The sequence below is a fragment of the Helicoverpa armigera genome, chromosome 7, assembly GCF_030705265.1.
Source record: "Helicoverpa armigera isolate CAAS_96S chromosome 7, ASM3070526v1, whole genome shotgun sequence".
Taxonomy (NCBI): Eukaryota; Metazoa; Arthropoda; class Insecta; order Lepidoptera; family Noctuidae; genus Helicoverpa; species Helicoverpa armigera.
The window spans coordinates 5,366,405-5,384,139 of NC_087126.1; the positions used below are offsets into that span (position 1 = coordinate 5,366,405).

Genomic DNA, 17,735 nt, shown 5'->3' on the forward strand with positions numbered 1-17,735 from the left:
GAATAAAAATTGATTATTATTATTATAAAGGCATAGATATGAGAGAAATAAAAAAAAACATTATTTTTGGGTGTTTATGTAAATATGTGTACGTTTGTTAATTGTTCAATAAACAGGATTTTTTAAAATAATATTTAATACAAAAATAAAAACATATATAAGCCAGTCACAGGCGGGCTCTGAATGCTCTGATACACGTCCATTTGGAACAGGGCTACCTTGATTCAGAATGAAAATTACCGTATGTGTGCGGCGGTCGAACCAAAGGAGATGGCCAAAAAAACACCCAGAGTCGACAGGAACTTCATATGTATGATTGGATTCAGTATAATTTGTGGATTTTAAAAAGTATTTCAAATCATCTAAAAACCATGGGGTTCTCTTTTTGTAACGTTTTTTCGATCAAGATTTTAGTTCACAAAAAAGTTTACTTTTCCTGTTTGATGTTCGTTAGAAGTTGAATGCAGACACGTGATTGGACGGATTGGACCGTTTTGCATTGCTAAGTCATTTGACAATGTCACATGGCGCGATTTTCAAAGACAATTTCTCCAAAAACATTTCATAGCCAGTTGTGAAGGTTGCATGTAACTGCGAAACCTCTCCAAGTAGGTAAGGTCGGTGCTTAATCGTATCTGGAGTGGTTAAATATAAGACCTTTTAATCACCAGCCCAACTCTGAAACTATGGGGTTATTACTAGTGGCTTGTATAATGTTAGTTTACTTTGCTTTTTTATGTCCCTTGATGTTAATAATCTTCAAAATCAACATATATTCAACATAACCTATTTTTGCGATAATATGAAATAGCTCCTATACCCCATGGATTTCAGTCTGGATTTTTTGGCACCATCAAAGGTCTATCATAAAGAACCTATTGGTAACCATTTCATTGCTGTCGATTCTGGTTTTTTTTTTTATGAAAATTTGGCCATCTCCTTTGACGTCATCAGGTTTTATTCCGTTCTGAGTACCCGAACGCACGGAGAAAATTTAAAACCGAATGTCAGGTTTTTTTCCGTCCGGAAAAAGTAAGAACGTGTGCGCTCTATAAAAAGTTACGATTCAACGAACCGGTATCGTAAGTACAACACTGCACCAAAGAGCTAGCAACATTGTCAATTTAGTCTACGCGATTAAAAAACAGACTTTAGGTAAAAAATAAATTAAAAAAAAACATTGTTTGAAATTAACAAAAATATATTTGGGATGTCACCAAACCCTTAACAAAATGTAACGTAATTAAGATTCACTTATATTTTTTAATCTCTTGAACCATATTTTTCAGTAAAGGCAGTTCTTGGCTGAGTTTTTCTTCAACGTCGGTTTTGTCTTCTTCACTAGATGTCAAATATTTTGACACCAATTCTGAAAGCATAATTTTTTTTTTTAGGAATGCCATCAATCAATTTGATAAGCTCCATATGAATAGAAATCAAAGTGGTGATTAATCGTTGAATTTTTAAATACCACTTCAACTGAAGAAAAATGTGGTTTAATACTACATACCATGCCATAACTGCAGTCGCTCATAGTCTTCTTCTTTAAGATGAGTCTTCAAAAATGATATGATTATGGGTACTTGTCGACCAGATGCATGTAGCATACTTTGAGTAACAATTGTAAAAATTGCCAACACTGCCATATGCAGACTTAGTGCTGGGTCATCACAGCTTTCAAGCTCCGAAATTAACTTCTCCCTATGATTTTGTATTAAGAGTCTGGAAACCACAAGGGATTCAATTAATTATTGTTTAAAATTATTGGTACCTGTTACGTAGAAAACAAAGAAGAAGATATTTAAAAAACATGTATGGTCAAATACTAACTTGTCTTTCTTTTTGTCAACTTTCTTCAATATCATACCCATCTCTGATAGGCACACATCAACTGCTTGGAAGAATGATTCCATGTTTTGATCAGATAATGTTGCATTCAAAGAAACCAGCGGCTTAGTAAATTCTTCTGATAGGTCATTAATAATTTTGTTTCTTTGTTCTACTGTCAAAACATCTGCTGGCACTGTGATATTGCATTGGTTTGCAGCATATTTGCAGAATTCAGCAAGAATATCGCCTCCAAGTGATTTCAGTAAATATTTCACAAATTGTGACTGCTGATCAGATGGCAAAGATTTTAAACCTTTTTCATAAAGTTTAATGTCATTGACCAAAATATTAATTTTGTCTTGAGCAGAAGTATGTGTTTGTTTCCTGTTTTGATTAGCATCTTGAAGTAATTTTTCTGCAGTTTCTTTAGCTATGTTCAAACCTGTTTGGTTGAGGCCCCTGAAAAATAATATAATTTGTGTGATTATGACTTTAATCTGTTTTCAAAAAGTGTTTAATTTCAAAAAATGTTATGCACAATTCTGTCAAGCATCTATAAATGAAAGGGATGCAAATTAAATATTTACTTACCCTTGCAAATGTTCTGCTATGCGAGTCAGCAAGTCTTCTAAACCTTCATTCTCAAGAGTTTCTTTGATTATATTTTCCACATCATCAACAGAAATAATCTCTAACTGAGCTTGAGGTTTCTTTGTTACGCTGGGTCCTTCATCAGAGTCAGAATCATGAGCGTTCTGTTTACCCCTAGCATGTTTCTTAACAGCTTTGGTTTTAGTCTCTCTTCCTTGAGTACCACCCCCTCCCTTTCCTGATGCAGCCTTTCTCCTACGCTCCTCACGTCTTTCGGCTTTATGGTCTACATGGCTTGTCTGAGCGAATTCTGCAGCTTTATTTATTTGCTTCTCCAAACAGAACTGTTGGTATTTACCCGATTTCACAACCGCTTCGGCTTTTTGCTGTGTCATGGGTATGCAGGCTTGCTTCAAATTTTCGATGTAGTAATTACTGAAAACTGAAAGAATAAATCGTTTTTTATGCCTGATATTGGGATATTTTATCAAAAATTAGAAATATTATGTAACAAGCTTACCTGTATTTTCAAATAGTATTGTAGATTTAGAGTTCTTCAAAAGAGAATCTAGAACATTCTCTATGTCAGTGTCAGTTAAAACAGATGGCAACAAAGAAACAACATCCAAATAACTTTTAGAAGATATGCATTCTTCTAGAGCAGTTTCTAATTGTTGCTTAATATGTGAACCAATTACACAACTGCTTAGGAAAGTTAAGTCTTCATTTGTTAAAGTACGCTTAACATAACCTTTGGGATCAGATATCCCTAAACGAGATAAAGCATCATATTCCAAGTAATTATTTTGCTTGTAAAAGCTCATAACCCAATCATTTTGTGATTTTGTATAACATGATGGCACATAAAGAGCTCCAGCCTGTCGCCCTGTCAGCACTCCAGGAGCATTCAGTTGATCAAACAAGGATGAGAACAACCGGTCAGACAAGTTGCAATGGTTTACAATAACAGCTACAGGTGTTGGCTTCAAGAGACCCATCAAAGCTCCACGAATCTTAGCCTTAGTCCTCGTGATGTATTCTTCAGTATAGAATGTCCTCGGCTCAGAGGGATCTTGTTTCCCAAAAATTATTTTACCTAAGTATTTCTCCAACACATTGTGTTGCAATAACTCTGCTGGTAAGTCATACTGTAGAGTTAACTCCCCAACCGATATTTGTCCTTGAAGTTGTAATTTTTCATTTACTTCTCTTGCAACTTTTTCTAGATAATAATGAGCTATCAGATACCCAGAAACCAGCTGTACTTCTTTTCCTTTAATGATTTCTGCGACACTGTTGTTAATCTGGTTCAGATCAACATTTAACTCTTTAGCAACATCAACAGTATTGATGCGACCACCGTGCACATACAGTTCATCCTTTATCTCTTTAATAAGTTGTTGTGGAGTAAGATATTCTTTTCCATCAGTAGTAAAAATAACATCAATTAATTTTAATTCTATTAATTTTGTGACAATCTCTATACAGTTTCTCTCAGACAACCTGAAAACATTGAACAACTTATTATTCAACACACAACTAAGTATAAAACAATTATATTTTCTTTCTTTGTTGGCATAAGTTATCATCATACAAGCAAACAAGCAAGGCACTATTCCTTGTCCTAATATCTCGCTTATCCAGCCAAAATACATAATAAATAAAAAAAATAATAATAAAGACAAGATTAAAGTAAATGGTAAATATTCATGAGTGCTTCAAGTCTGTACTTAACATATGGAACAGATACTTGTGAAAAGTTTATCTAATAAAGAAAATAGAACTGCAATGCAATCTTAACGTCAGATATTAACATACAACGAAATAATTTGGAGACTTTTAATATTCCTACGACTATTATTCATGTTATTACCTCAGGGACGTCGAACTAAGCTGCGCTTTTTGAAAATCAGCTGCTAATCTTTTTATCTCATCCCAGTCAGTAGACGGCGCCATGATATGAAGAATAAAGTCCTACTAACTAAGTACGGCTACAATAGAGATATTATTTAACGAATTTAATATAATTAAAAATATTATCGGAAAGCTGACACGACAACGATCATCACTCCATTTGACAAGTGTTTTCTTTTCAAGTTGTCATTGTCATTTGTCAAACACGTCATACCAACAACATAGGTACCACAGCTGCACAGCAGCGCCAGCTCGCTGCGCTGTAATATACTCTGTGGAATTAAATGGAACTGACTGCCATACCTACGAAAAAAAACGTGCATAAAAATACCTGAATGATTCTGTTATAGGCCTACACATCAATCTGAGGCTAGTGCGCTTGGCTTCACAACATGGGTAAAATAATATAGAATAACATCTTGTTTTCGTTTCGGAAGTCGAGTATGAAATTACTATGAATATTAAGTACATCTAGAAGTTTTTTGGATTGGGGCCTTACAAGTCTGTAACCAGGGGCCCGATTCTTCTAAGTTAATAATATCGAAATTGAATAGAAATCGAATCGCAATATGATTGCAATAGCAGTTTTAGCCATATTGGGCTTTCTGATACTACCAAATATAAGACCAATCGTATTCCAACGACATTCGATTGGTTTGCGATTGGTCTGCCATTTTGGTGATTTTAGTCTAAGAATAAAAAGGTTTATTTCAAAGAAAAAATAGCGGAATGCCACATACGCTTCAATCGTAATCGGATCGCAGTCGAATGTGAATCGTATGTTGCTTAAGTAAAATTAGGAGAATCGGCCCCCAGTGTGGGGTAAGTTCCCCACTGTGGCAACGCCCTTGGGTATAATTGATTTGACACACGCAGAGAAAAGTACACGTCTTGTCTTTCTACGATAATTTCTAATATCAGGCTTGTTAAAATCGAAAGTTATCGATAAAAATTCAATACAGCGAAACATCAACACGTCATCATTTTCATTTTTTAATTACCGCTACCAGTAGAAAAATGCAAGCTGCTTTAAATAGCAGCTGTCACAAATACTCTATTGTCTATGGCCTGCACTCTTCCGGCTTTCTTCTCAAAATGATTTAAAAATCTGACTACTATGGGATAATGATAATAGAGTTGAATGTGATCAAATTAGAGGGGTCCAATAAAAAGCTTTTTATAAGCAGTATTTTATTAATTTGATAATGCATTTCAGGTCTTATTTACATGCACAAGCACTGTAATTTCAACTTAACATTAATAAATAAGTTACCTGTGAAGTTTAATTATTTCAGCATAAGTAGTGTTAATACAAGATATATTCAGGAAACTAATATAATTAACCAAAGTTTTAAAAATAAGCCCTATCATCGAAATAAGACACTAATAGTTACTTTAAATTATACAATACAAAAAATCTACATACAGCTTAGTCCACATAACATCAAGGAGACGAAAATATGATTGCATGCTTATAAGGCAGAGCTAGCAAGATTTGACATTGGTGCTTTGGTGAATGAGCTCCGTTTAGGACTATCACGATGGATAATATTGCCATATAGGTACTACTACTACATCTCTTCTCATCAGTGGATTTAGAAATTTATAGGCGCAGAGAAAATTTATTGAGCATCCAGCTGAGCAACTCATTGAATAGTAGGTAGTTACAGTGAATTACCCTACTTGGGTATGATTTCAAGCAACAAAATGTATAAATTTTGTAATTATTCAGACTGACTTGTAAATAAATAATAAAATTCAAGAAGAGTTGGAGGCTAGCCAGAAGCGATTAGAAATTTGAAACCACTTATAATCATAAAATAGTACTGGCCAGCTCTCCTTATCAGTAGAAAACTATAAAATAGTATTTATATTGCAATGGTATAGTATTAATTTGTGAGTACTTAATGCTGTGTATTATAGAAAATTATTAACTAGATGCCTTGGCAGCCTGGCGCCTTTTAACATCCCAATTGTAAACTCTTGCCATGTTTACTTCAGTAGTTGTCCATTGGTCTCTGCAATTAAAAAAAAAATACATATAATCATCTTGTATGTAGTGTAAACAATGGATTACATATGGACAGATCTTAAGGAATTATCCTGATTGATCGAAGCTTACCTTAAGAAATCTAAATCATGTTCAACACAGTCTAGATTCTTCTTAGCAGTAGCCATATTCGATGAGAGTAAACTTTCAGCATCCTCTAATGTATATTCTAACATAACATTTGCTCCAAGCCACAAATAAACTTTCTCAGTCGGAGGTATGTTTGCCTGAAAAATAAATTACATTAATTGATTGAGTTATTTTTCATACATTATTTTAAGAAGTAAAATGACTTAAATAAAATATGTACTAAATTGTTGAAGAGGATTGCACATACATAGTTAAAGTTAGCTTGTAAACGACAAACAGTCAAATTATATACTGAAATATTATAATTATTTATTTACATTTATTAAGATAATACTGAAATTACCTTCACGAACACTTGATCACTGAGAAGAAACTCTGTTTCCATTTCCTCTTTCTGAATCTTCAGCTTTTCAATCATTTCTAATGACCTCGCTAAATCTGGTATCTGTTGCCTTAGACGCCTCCGCTTTGTTGCTAGAGATAACTCCATGTGTTTATATTTAGCATGTTGTTCGTCAAGGCTTCGCAAAACTTTGTCTACACCGCCAGAGTTTTCAGGCTTGCTCATAAATTCATCAACATTATCCTATCAGAAATAGAAAATTGAGATCAGATGAAGTAATAAAAGTTTAAATACATATAAATGATTGTCTGGGTAATATTATAGAAACTCCTACAAGTAAAAAATCATGATCCAAAGCAATTAAAGATATTTCTGATGAGACATCAGGTGAGGTTACTATGAACTATTAATATTTTTAACCTAGTAATTGTCGGCGCACAAAAATCACAGTATCTGTGACAGTGAGGAGCATTTCACTTATAAACAAATCTTACTTATGAATAGTAAAGTATCTTACCACAAATACTGCCTCTGGTATGCCCGAAAATGATTTTGGGTTTGAAGTGTCTGATTTATCACCTTCCATTTTTAACTTGTTCTTACTGAATTTTAATCGGATTCTGAAAATATGAATGAGACAAATATTTTTAGTACAGAGAAAGTTTTCCGAATCAGTTACTGCATCGTCAAAACTTACAATAATACTTAAAATCCCTTGTTTTTTTCGCATAAGGCACTGCACTCCGGCAGTCGCACTTCAATTCAATGAACGAATGAAACGAAGTACGAACGAATGTGAAGGAATGAAATTGAATGACCCAAAACCAAACATAATCGATGGAGTGTAGACCAAAAATGCTGAAGCTGGGTATACTCCGCCTAGTTCGCCCTGTGTAATGATTTGTATTTTAGGGAGAACGCAAAATCTGAGCTAAAAACGCTCCCAACAACACGATTTTTCATAAAAAACAACCTTTTTGATATCGTAGTTTGAGAGTATTCCATCGCCATCTGGTTTTTATCTGTGCTCTACGTCTATTGTTTGTGGTAAGGACGTTTGACACATCCCTATTTGACAATTGACATAACTACGATTGATTGATCAAAGTATTGTTTAACTTTACTGAATCTGCGTAATTTGCAAGGAATTTTCCGCATCCAAACGAATATCTCGCCTTCTTACAACTCGCTGTGGGTAGCAGGTTTTAGACTAGTGCTAAATTCACTCGCGGTAGATGTATTTTGTAAATATTAACTCTATCAATTTGATTTCAGACCAAACCTTCCGTGGAGGCTACGCCCTGTTTTGCATTTCAAAGTTTTAATTTTCCGTTCAACATAGGCCTATCAGACACCGCCGTTATGGATATGATGGTATCAACGTTGCAACAGCAGCGGGCTGTAACAGAACAATTGAGACGAGAAGCTGCAATAAAGCGCATTCCCGTCTCTGTCGTGGTATCTGACATCGTCAAATACATTAATGAGCACGAACAAGAGGATTGCCTCCTTGTTGGCTTTTCCAGTCAAAAAGTTAATCCTTTCCGTGAGAAAAGTTCCTGCACTGTTCTTTAAAATGATCTTTTACTTATAAAACATGTAACTAAATACCTGCATAAGATATGCTTCACACAAAGGAATTTATTATAATGGTCAAACTTTACTGTTAAGTGTAACACTTTGTATTCCTATGTATTTATCTTCTGTAGGGCTGTATTAATAAAAATATGTTTGGTTTTGTATGCAAATTGGTTCCTTATTATTTAACTTGTACTGTCAAAAGGTAAATAAATATAACTGTTTAATTTCCAATATGTTTTATTTGTGCACAATAAAACTGAATTCCAATTCCTCTATTACCTATTTATTATTGTTGACATCTACCAATTCCACAAAAACATTAAATTAATTTATGTTTCCAATGTGTAGCACTGTTAACATATAATTATACATATTAAAGTTATAAGCTGCTACTAAGATTTTGTATTGTGAAGTCTTCCATGTAGAATAATGGAGACTGCTAGCTATTATTTAACAATTTCAATTGTACATTTTTGTTACCACAAGAGACATCAATCAGTACATCAAAATCAGTTTAGACAGAATTTACACTACTTGCTTAATACATAACTATAGGTACATAAAAACCTGTATATCAAATGAAGACAAGATTTATTTGGTGTTAACATTGGAATGCATTATGATTACTATGACTATAAAATGTAATATTTTATGGATTTATTCTAACATTAATTAGTATTACCATACATGTTGGTTTAGTTATGTGCAGCTTATGAATTTTCTGGCATAGTATTAATTTATGAATTATTTAAATAACCAGGCAGAGAGTTCTCAATCACTTTTTGAGCTTTGAGTATTTATGTGAAGTATCTGATCCAGCTACAAAGTTATTTGGTTATATTTGCCTAAGATTCAGTCAGTACTTGTGTCTGATACAATTAAAATCATCAGTAATGTCAGGCTTGTATTTTTATATGCAATATAATGGATAAAGTGTGCAATATTAGAGGATAGTTCCTACTTTTTGCCAGCTATCATAAGTTTATCGGGTGCACTACTTTATAATACAATATTACGTATATAACATCTAGCACAGCAATCCAGTTAGTTAAAATAAATGTCCCATAGTTCTGTGACAAGGAATTTTCATTGAAATAATATTTATCAAGGCTTCAGGATATAAGGACTGAATCATTAGAAATTATAAATAAGTAGTTCATATCGTACAAACACCATTTACCGAATTAATAATGCCTAGAATTCACACTCCTTATGTTTCCCAAGTTCATACAAACATTTGCAACAAGGTTCTGTAAGAAACTTCTGGAATTTATCCATTTGATATTATAGTCTAACAAAATGGTTACAATTCCATATGAGTAACTAATGTCATTGTTTTATCACTTCAACAGTACCAACAGCTATACCCCACTAAATATATTTAAACAAAATTAGCCAATATTTCTTTATAATGTATGGCAGTGGAATTAAACAAAGGGTAACTTATTTAGTATCCTGTAAAATGTTTGAGCAAATTTGGAATTAAATGAATAAATCTTATACTAGGGGTAAAACTATATAAAAACATAAATTTACCAACTATCAGTCTTTTAAATTGATGTTGATTATCAACCTTGTGGCAATTCGTCTCTCAAAAGTTTACAAAATATGAAAAAAATATATAATATAAAAATAAGGAATAGAAGACCATAAATGCTTAGCACTAGCATACCTATTGTCAGATTTGTTATTAAAATATGTGTAAAGGTTTTATCTAAACAACTTAGTACTAAGACTGATATTATTTTCTATGGCAATACTCAAATAGAAAATGCCTTACATTCATCAGTCGAAATAATAAATTAATCACACAAATATATAAATTGATAATTCTAATAGTTGACTGTTATGTAACTAACTACATTACATTTTAGACTAATTATATACATAAACATTTTAATATTTACTTACAATGCTTATTAACACTGTTATCTTTCAATTTCAGCTCATATTCATAAGATTAGCGTTGTTTTATCACTAATGTCTACCATATTTTACCATGTACCAGCTTACACATTACTCAATACTAGTCATAATAATGGAGGACATTGCAATATATAATAATGACACACGATACTACTTTAAATAATAAAAGTAACGAGTAAACATGTTATAGTGCATTTCTTAATTTTTTGGCTAAACTAGTACATAGGTACATTTATTTCTTAGAAATTAAATTTAAATAACTAAGTAAATAATGTTTATAAAAAGGCCTCAATATTTGGTATCATGAATACTCTTTATTATGCTAAGTGCGTTATACTTTTATAGAGTAAAAATAACCAGATATTTAAAGAATTTTGCACACAAGCTTGTGTAGTTGTTTTTGTAAACTTTTGAGGTGAACCATCCCTTAAAAATAAATTGAGGGTTACATTATGTTACTCATAACTTGATTCAGGTGAACAGATTATAAAAACTGGATCAATATATCTATCCTTTGAAAAAATTATTCAAGTAAAACCAACAAACTAAAAATACCTTTTAAATTAAAGACAATATTGAAAATTACAAGTTATTAGAAGGAAAATGAAAAGACCCTGAATCAAGTTATGACAAATAAAAATGTGGTGGGTTACCATAGCAATTCACACACTTTTTAAACTCTCTCTTGCTTTGGTGGTGACATATCTTCGTTCCCATTGGCCACACTTTGATGGTATAGCTTCAATAACTCCATGGCATCTTGGGCCTGACGCTTCTCTAGCAATATTCTGAAAACAGAAAAGGGAAAAAATATTCAAGACTATTATATATGTGACTGTATGTAATGAAAACAATTGTGAAAGGGATTCATAATAATTATGAGAGGGATTTTTATTATTATCCAATGCATTTTTTTGTTAACCCATTCCTCAAAAGTTTTGCTGCTACTAGTAATCCGTTTTTCTAGTATTAACATTTTAAACTGAAGTCACACTTGTAACATCAAAAAAAAACATTTAATTGATGTTGAATTCAAAAATAAAGAAAATAATTTTCAGAAAAAATAATTACCTTCCAGATGCTTCTTTTATGTGCTCCAAAATGATCCTATTGTCTCTGTCTGTGACAATGTCTGCTAGACTGTCTGGGTCCATATCTGATAGCAGTTCCAGATCTTGACCTCCAAGCAGTGAGATGTGGCACAAGTTGTGTTGCAGGCGGCCCACTAAGTTTGCAACTTGCCCTTTGTCTCCTAATGCTATATCGTCAGTTTGATCAAGGGAAACTTGGCACTTAGGCATATTCGGAGCCCATTTTTCAAGACCATGTAAGATCATAAGAGAAGTATCAGGGTCCAAAGTAGAAAAGTATTCTTCGTCGTCCACTTCCGTGCCATCGGACTCCAAGACCACTGTTAAATTCTCCGATGGCATCCCTAATTTTTCTGGCACTTTCGCAAGGAGATCTTCTAGGGATGAAGCTACTATACCTTTCTTTTTGTCCCGATTTACATCACATATTTTGTACGGCTTGTTAATATCATGCTCCATTATTTTAGTATACTATTTAAGTTGAATAAATTTAGAACAATAGCTAACTCCCACTAAAACAATTTTTTTTGTTCTTCAGTTATCAGGCACTGAGACAGATTCTCCAAATTACGCGAGTTTTTTTGACTGGCTTTTTGTGGTTCACAAAAGTGGTCGATTTGACGTTTATAAATATTGCCAGAGTAGAAATATTTACTCCAAGTTTTATTGTATTTTTAGAATAATTATTTTATCATGAAATGATTATATTAATTCTTTTAAGTTTCGTGAGAAGTCTGCATGAGAACCAGTCGGTGTTTTTGTATCAGCGACCGTCTCCTACAAGCTCCTGAATATGACTCCCGTTTTGCTCTACCGCTCACGGCGGCGCGGCGCCGCTCATCATGGTATGAACCTACCTAACTTTAAAATATAGTTAGGTGCCCAGATATTATATACCATCTGCTTTTGCAGGAATTAACTTTGCAAGATTTTAACTCACTAGGTTCTCCATAGTCGGTTTAGTAGTTAGGAGGTGCCAATTATGTCGATGAGCAAAGGGGCAATTCGCTCTTGAAGTAGACCGTATATATTTGCGAGTTTGCGAGGTTCTCAAGGCACGTCTTTCCTAGTGGCTATGGGTACCTAGTAATTGCCTACCTATCTAATTACGAAGTAGTTAGAGGTACCTATGTGTATTTATGTAAGTAATACCTGTTAAATAATTTGCTCCGCATTTACTCAACACTTCTTCTGGTGAATATTGCTTGTGTAGGTTTATTTTTTTATCACACGGGGTGTTATTTCCTACTAGTAAATAGATTTAAAATATGCACGGATATAACTTTACTGGACTGGACCCAATTTTATAATAATAAAAGCAGAACGTGGACCTGGGGATCTAATTATCATCTTAAAATGTGGGAGCAAACTAATTGTTTGTGCCTAATGGGCAAAGTTTCTTGTGTGTTTATTTATTTAACTGAACCACGTAAGTAGTTTTTAACAATTAGGTAACGGTATTTTAAGGTATAATTAATGGTGCAAGCAGATGTAATTAAGTTGAAGGGTCCTTAGGAGTCGTTAGGTACCTATTCGATTTGAAAATATACTTCAAAATACATAAATACACACTTTTCTTATTATAAACCATGGTATTTAAGTAGTCACCGGTTTTTGCAGTAGGTAAGTTTGGATTAGAATTAGATCGTTAACTTGGTTCTAGACGACTACGATTGTTCAAACCAAGAAAAACTGGTACTTTTTTGGACCACGTTTTATAAAAAAACAAGGTGGTGGAGATGTTAGCTGCATTTAACCCGCGCTCACCTATCAAAAGTAATAATAAAATGTCAATTCGCGATCAGCTTCGAGGGCCACGGGCCAGGTATACAAGGGCGGTCGTGGGGTCACGTTCGGTCACAGCGCGGCGCGACGAGCGAGGATCAATATAGTCTCCCCTACCGACTCACCCCCTTATTACTCTGTACTAGAATGCAATTTGCAACTTTAAAACAATAGTTTAGTCCTTTTGTGCAAGTCTATGATTCTAGGCGGCTTTCAGTTCATCAAACGGCCATGTTTAAGTAGGAATTTGGGTAGTTATGTCGGAGTTCTACTTGGCTTATTACATGAATAACTTTCGCTCAGTTTTAGTTTAGTGGTACAGAGGCATCATTTTCCTATGTGTTGGAAATTACATAGAGAATTATATTGTGTTTACCTAAATATAACAGCTAAAATTTTAGGCATAAGGTAAGTAGATGTTACCTAAAAAGAATAGGTACCTACTTATTTGCATCATTCATAAGCGTCAAAGTGATATAAAGAGTAGCCAGACATAGGTACAGTAGTACAGATGCTATACATTGGTAGGTACTTAGGTACGTTATTATTAGGTTTACTTAGCGTCTAGACTGCACAAGCAAACAATACGTTCTCCCTTTAGCTGTGCGTCTTCTAACGTAGTACCCACCTCCTATTTACCCCTCGCTACAACTAATCAACAATCGCCTGAAATGTTATATTGTACCTACCTATAGTCTGTTTTTTAATCTCGTAGACTAAATTGACACTTGCAAAATGTCAAACTTTCTAATAATTTTGCTAGCTCTGTGGTGCAGTGTTGTACTTACGATACCGGTTCGTTGAATCGTAACTTTTTATCTATAATAGACGAATTTAATATTCATTCAAAGTTTTATATTTAAAATTCACGTACGTACACATGGCTGTACGACGTGCTACAAACTGCCAGGGATATCTGACCACGCAAAGCCATGCGTAATCATCAAGGATAAGCCCATTATTTCAGGATGACTTATTGTAAAAACTTACGATTCAACGAACCGGTATCGTAAGTACAACACTGCACCACAGAGCTAGCAAAATTATTAGAAAGTTTGACATTTTGCAAGTGTCAATTTAGTCTACGAGATTAAAAAACAGACTAGTAGGTTTCGTAAATTGTATTATTTCTGAACAAACGTGAGATGTCAAACATATATTACCTATATTGGTTTATGTAGGCAGTGTGTAAGCCCTACATTACCTACATACTTACCTAATACAAATATGGCTAAGTATAACTACTTATATTTCATCGAATAAGTTCTATGCTTACACGTGGATTAAATTAAACACTCGGTGAAATAAATTACCTCCTGTTCGCACAAATCGGAAAACTGGAGTCGGAAAATCTGCAAATCTAACACATAGGTCTCATGTGAAGTACCTAGAAGTAACATAGAGAATTAGAGACGAAAAGAGATTGTATAACATTAAATGTATGCTATCATATATATAAGTTATGTATTTTTGCTGCCAATAACATCCTACACTAGGAAGCTGTCTGTGACAGCAGACCTAAAACCTCCTACGCTTATTTGACTCACTAAATGAGTTTTCCGAAACTCTCGAACGCTAAATCGTTTTATAGCATCGGAAAGAGGTGGATTCACCCAATTTCATCAAAACCCTGAGGCCAACTTTCAAGATTGTGCCAACAAAATAAGAGCGTAATATTGGAAAATCACTAGCTGTATTCTCAGGTTAGATAAATATATACGCGACAAACAATGATTTACGTGCGCAATAACGTGACAATATTCCCTACTTTGGTATACATACGTATTACATTCTTGTTTAAGTACAGGTGGTTACTGTTCCCTACAGCTTTGGCGGCATTATTCTATTGGGCACCATAGTTTTATAATTAATTTAATTTCCTAAATTACTTTAAGTAGGTACGTACCTACCTCAACTCTCTTGATTAGGAAGAAACATATTGAAAGAAGCTCAAACTATGCTTTAAAACAGTATAAAGCTGTCATTCAGAAAATACAAACTGACGCTCCAATTTAATCTGTTTGATATATCGTTTGCCTACTATTGTCTAGAGAGATGGTATGATTAGGTAAGTAGAAAGTAAAATTGTTGTAGGCTATTTCCGAACGAAACTAGAGTGAGCAACAAGTGGGTAGTATTAACATCTGCATTATTAAAGAGCGGGGATGTACTAGTTCACAACAAACGACGCATCTGCAATGCTAAAATAAACATAGCCCACGAGACCGCAGTACGTACAGCGAGTGACTACTCAAACTTATTGTAAGCTTTTACATTACAATATCCTTCCAAAGTTTTCTGAAAATTGTTTTACAAAAGTGAAACAAATTGCCTAAGTTGGCTATTATTATATCCCGGTTATAGAATTTTAAGACAATGATGAAAAACTAATACTAAGTGCCAAATTGTCTCGATAAGATAAGATCTTAAAAAAAACTCATACTTCCAAGTATGAGTTTGAATAGTCTAAATAGCATTGAGTCGTGTATTTAAGTGCTCTATTTTAGTAGAATTAGTGCTATTTTTGGACCAGTCTGTAGCTCATAGAAATATTATTTTCATATAATACATTATTCATGAATGTAACTGACAGAGGTTTATTTGTAATCACCAGAGAGTGGCACAAACCACATAGACTCCCAATTAAGTCAATCACCTCGAGGTAACTGTCTTGTTTTATAGAACGATTAGAATTCTATTGTTAATGGTATTATGTGATTATTTTTTGTTTTGAATAGGTGAATAAACCTCTGAAATCATGATAAACTTATTTCATAACATTTACGAGTAAGTGTTTTCTATTTTCATTTCTATTTTTCGCTAGAATTTCAATCCACCAAATGGACTGTTTCGTTGATAATAATTTATGTGCGAAGCTACCGGTGAAGCTACACTTGTAAATTAGGTGAGTGATCCATAAAATTTACATTCGAAAAATACTCGTCAATCGATCTCTTCCTCTGTATAGGAAGGGTCTCTCTCTGCTCTTTGATCTAACGCTCAGATTAAAATTTTAAAGTTTGCAACTTTTTACACCACCTACATATTTGTTTGTTCTCTCCAACATTTTAATTTTGGTATTAACATATTTATTCATCATCATCATCAGCCTATCGCAGTCCACTGCTGGACATAGGCCTCTCCAAGTGCATGCCACTGGAATCGATTTTCGGCTGTTTATTATACCGTTTAGTCATAAGTATTAGCAATATTGTAGACTGCTGAGTTGCATGAAAACATATTCCTTAGACGTCCATGTGAAAGAATTTTAAATTCCAACAATACATCAACTTCACTGGAGTAAAATTTTCAATGACAGTGCATGTTGTACATGTATTCGTACGGATGTGGTTTGTCTCGGCGGTGTAATGTAAAGTCTCGTTGACACGGTACCTGCATCAACGGAACACGGAACATCACAGCGGCTATGTCCGGGTGTTGTCATTGCAAACTGAAAACTTTGACATAGGTACCCGAGTACGCAAACACTCTGGATAATAACCGCTTTTCAGATGCATTAGGTAAGTAAGTCTAACTAGTGTAGGAACATGTTGATAATTATAAAAATAGGTTTAAAATAAAATGTTTCATAACCTAAACCTCTCTTAAGAATAACAATATGTCCACATTTTTTGTTAGCCGTCCTTGCAAGTAGGTCAAAAACTTTGCAATAAAGCAAAATCTGAATGGGAGAGGACGCCAGAGGGTAACATTTGCTGACCCTGTTTGTTATGTCTTTCATAAAGGTCAGATGGGCAGACTTGAACTCTATACGCAAATAAAGGAACATACTTGTGTGAACTTGAAATTGAAAGTAGATAGAATTGTTTAGGGACGAAAGCCTTAAACGACCGTGGCTAGTACCTTTGGTAAATATCCTTTTAAATATCCATTACTTAAAGATTTAAATTTGGCCCGAGGCTAAGCTGATGTTTATTCATCGATTTCGCCCCGTATCCTGTTTATCAAATAAGCCAAGACAGTAACAGCAGTTATAGTCGCTTTTATTTAAAAACTCGGAGTCTGTACTCTGACAGTGAAGGCTCTAAATATTATGTAGTAGCAGTGAAGTGTACAGCAAACTCACTTGGAATATTTGTCACGGTGTGTAGTGTTGAAGCTACAAGTACGTATTGTGTGCAACTAGCCTTTAGCTGCAGCTCACGCGACCTTTGCAGCTTCGTATTCAGGTCGAGGTCGCACATCTGACCTCAGGTTCCCACGGGCACATTACGGCTGCCACATGAGTGCCACAATTTGTGCCTGGATACCACAAAAGCAATTGCATCGGAAACCGATACGAACTGAATTAAGTAAATTGAGATTAATATAAACAGTAGCAGCTCTCAGTATAACTTTGTCATCGTTAGCAAATGTAGTTATTAGTGCTATTAAAGAAGTTCCGAAATTGGTTGATGAAAGCAGATCTGTGGTCATTAATCTTTGTTAAACGTATTGTTATAGGTTTCGGCTGAGAAATATTCACTACTATCTCTTCGCGGCTTTACTCAAATCCCGTGGAAACTAGAAGTAG

At 34.1% G+C, this 17,735-nt stretch overlaps 4 protein-coding genes across 4 annotated transcripts; 1 reads left to right on the plus strand and 3 right to left on the minus strand.

Moving 5' to 3' along the window:
* Window positions 1-1,180: 1,180 nt before the first annotated feature.
* Window positions 1,181-4,518, minus strand: LOC110370263 (E3 UFM1-protein ligase 1 homolog). The gene is made up of 6 exons (XM_021326008.3): window positions 4,295-4,518; window positions 2,942-3,924; window positions 2,422-2,863; window positions 1,831-2,289; window positions 1,511-1,722; window positions 1,181-1,369 (listed from the first exon to the last, which is right to left on the minus strand). The coding sequence occupies exons 1-6, from the start codon at window positions 4,375-4,377 to the stop codon at window positions 1,251-1,253; spliced, it is 2,298 nt and encodes a 765-aa protein (XP_021181683.2). The 5' UTR covers window positions 4,378-4,518; the 3' UTR covers window positions 1,181-1,250.
* Window positions 4,519-5,509: 991 nt separating this feature from the next.
* On the minus strand, window positions 5,510-7,665 carry Mgr (merry-go-round). The gene is made up of 5 exons (XM_021326047.3): window positions 7,516-7,665; window positions 7,336-7,438; window positions 6,819-7,061; window positions 6,458-6,612; window positions 5,510-6,353 (listed from the first exon to the last, which is right to left on the minus strand). Exons 2-5 carry the CDS (start codon window positions 7,402-7,404, stop codon window positions 6,266-6,268), a joined length of 555 nt encoding a protein of 184 aa, XP_021181722.3. The 5' UTR covers window positions 7,405-7,438; window positions 7,516-7,665; the 3' UTR covers window positions 5,510-6,265.
* Window positions 7,666-7,846: 181 nt separating this feature from the next.
* On the plus strand, window positions 7,847-8,630 carry LOC110370257 (guanine nucleotide-binding protein subunit gamma-1). The gene is made up of 2 exons (XM_021326000.3): window positions 7,847-8,009; window positions 8,094-8,630. Exon 2 carries the CDS (start codon window positions 8,181-8,183, stop codon window positions 8,391-8,393), a length of 213 nt encoding a protein of 70 aa, XP_021181675.1. The 5' UTR covers window positions 7,847-8,009; window positions 8,094-8,180; the 3' UTR covers window positions 8,394-8,630.
* Window positions 8,619-12,222, minus strand: LOC110370256 (DNA fragmentation factor subunit alpha). The gene is made up of 2 exons (XM_064035651.1): window positions 11,397-12,222; window positions 8,619-11,113 (listed from the first exon to the last, which is right to left on the minus strand). The coding sequence occupies exons 1-2, from the start codon at window positions 11,873-11,875 to the stop codon at window positions 10,999-11,001; spliced, it is 594 nt and encodes a 197-aa protein (XP_063891721.1). The 5' UTR covers window positions 11,876-12,222; the 3' UTR covers window positions 8,619-10,998.
* Window positions 12,223-17,735: the final 5,513 nt, after the last annotated feature.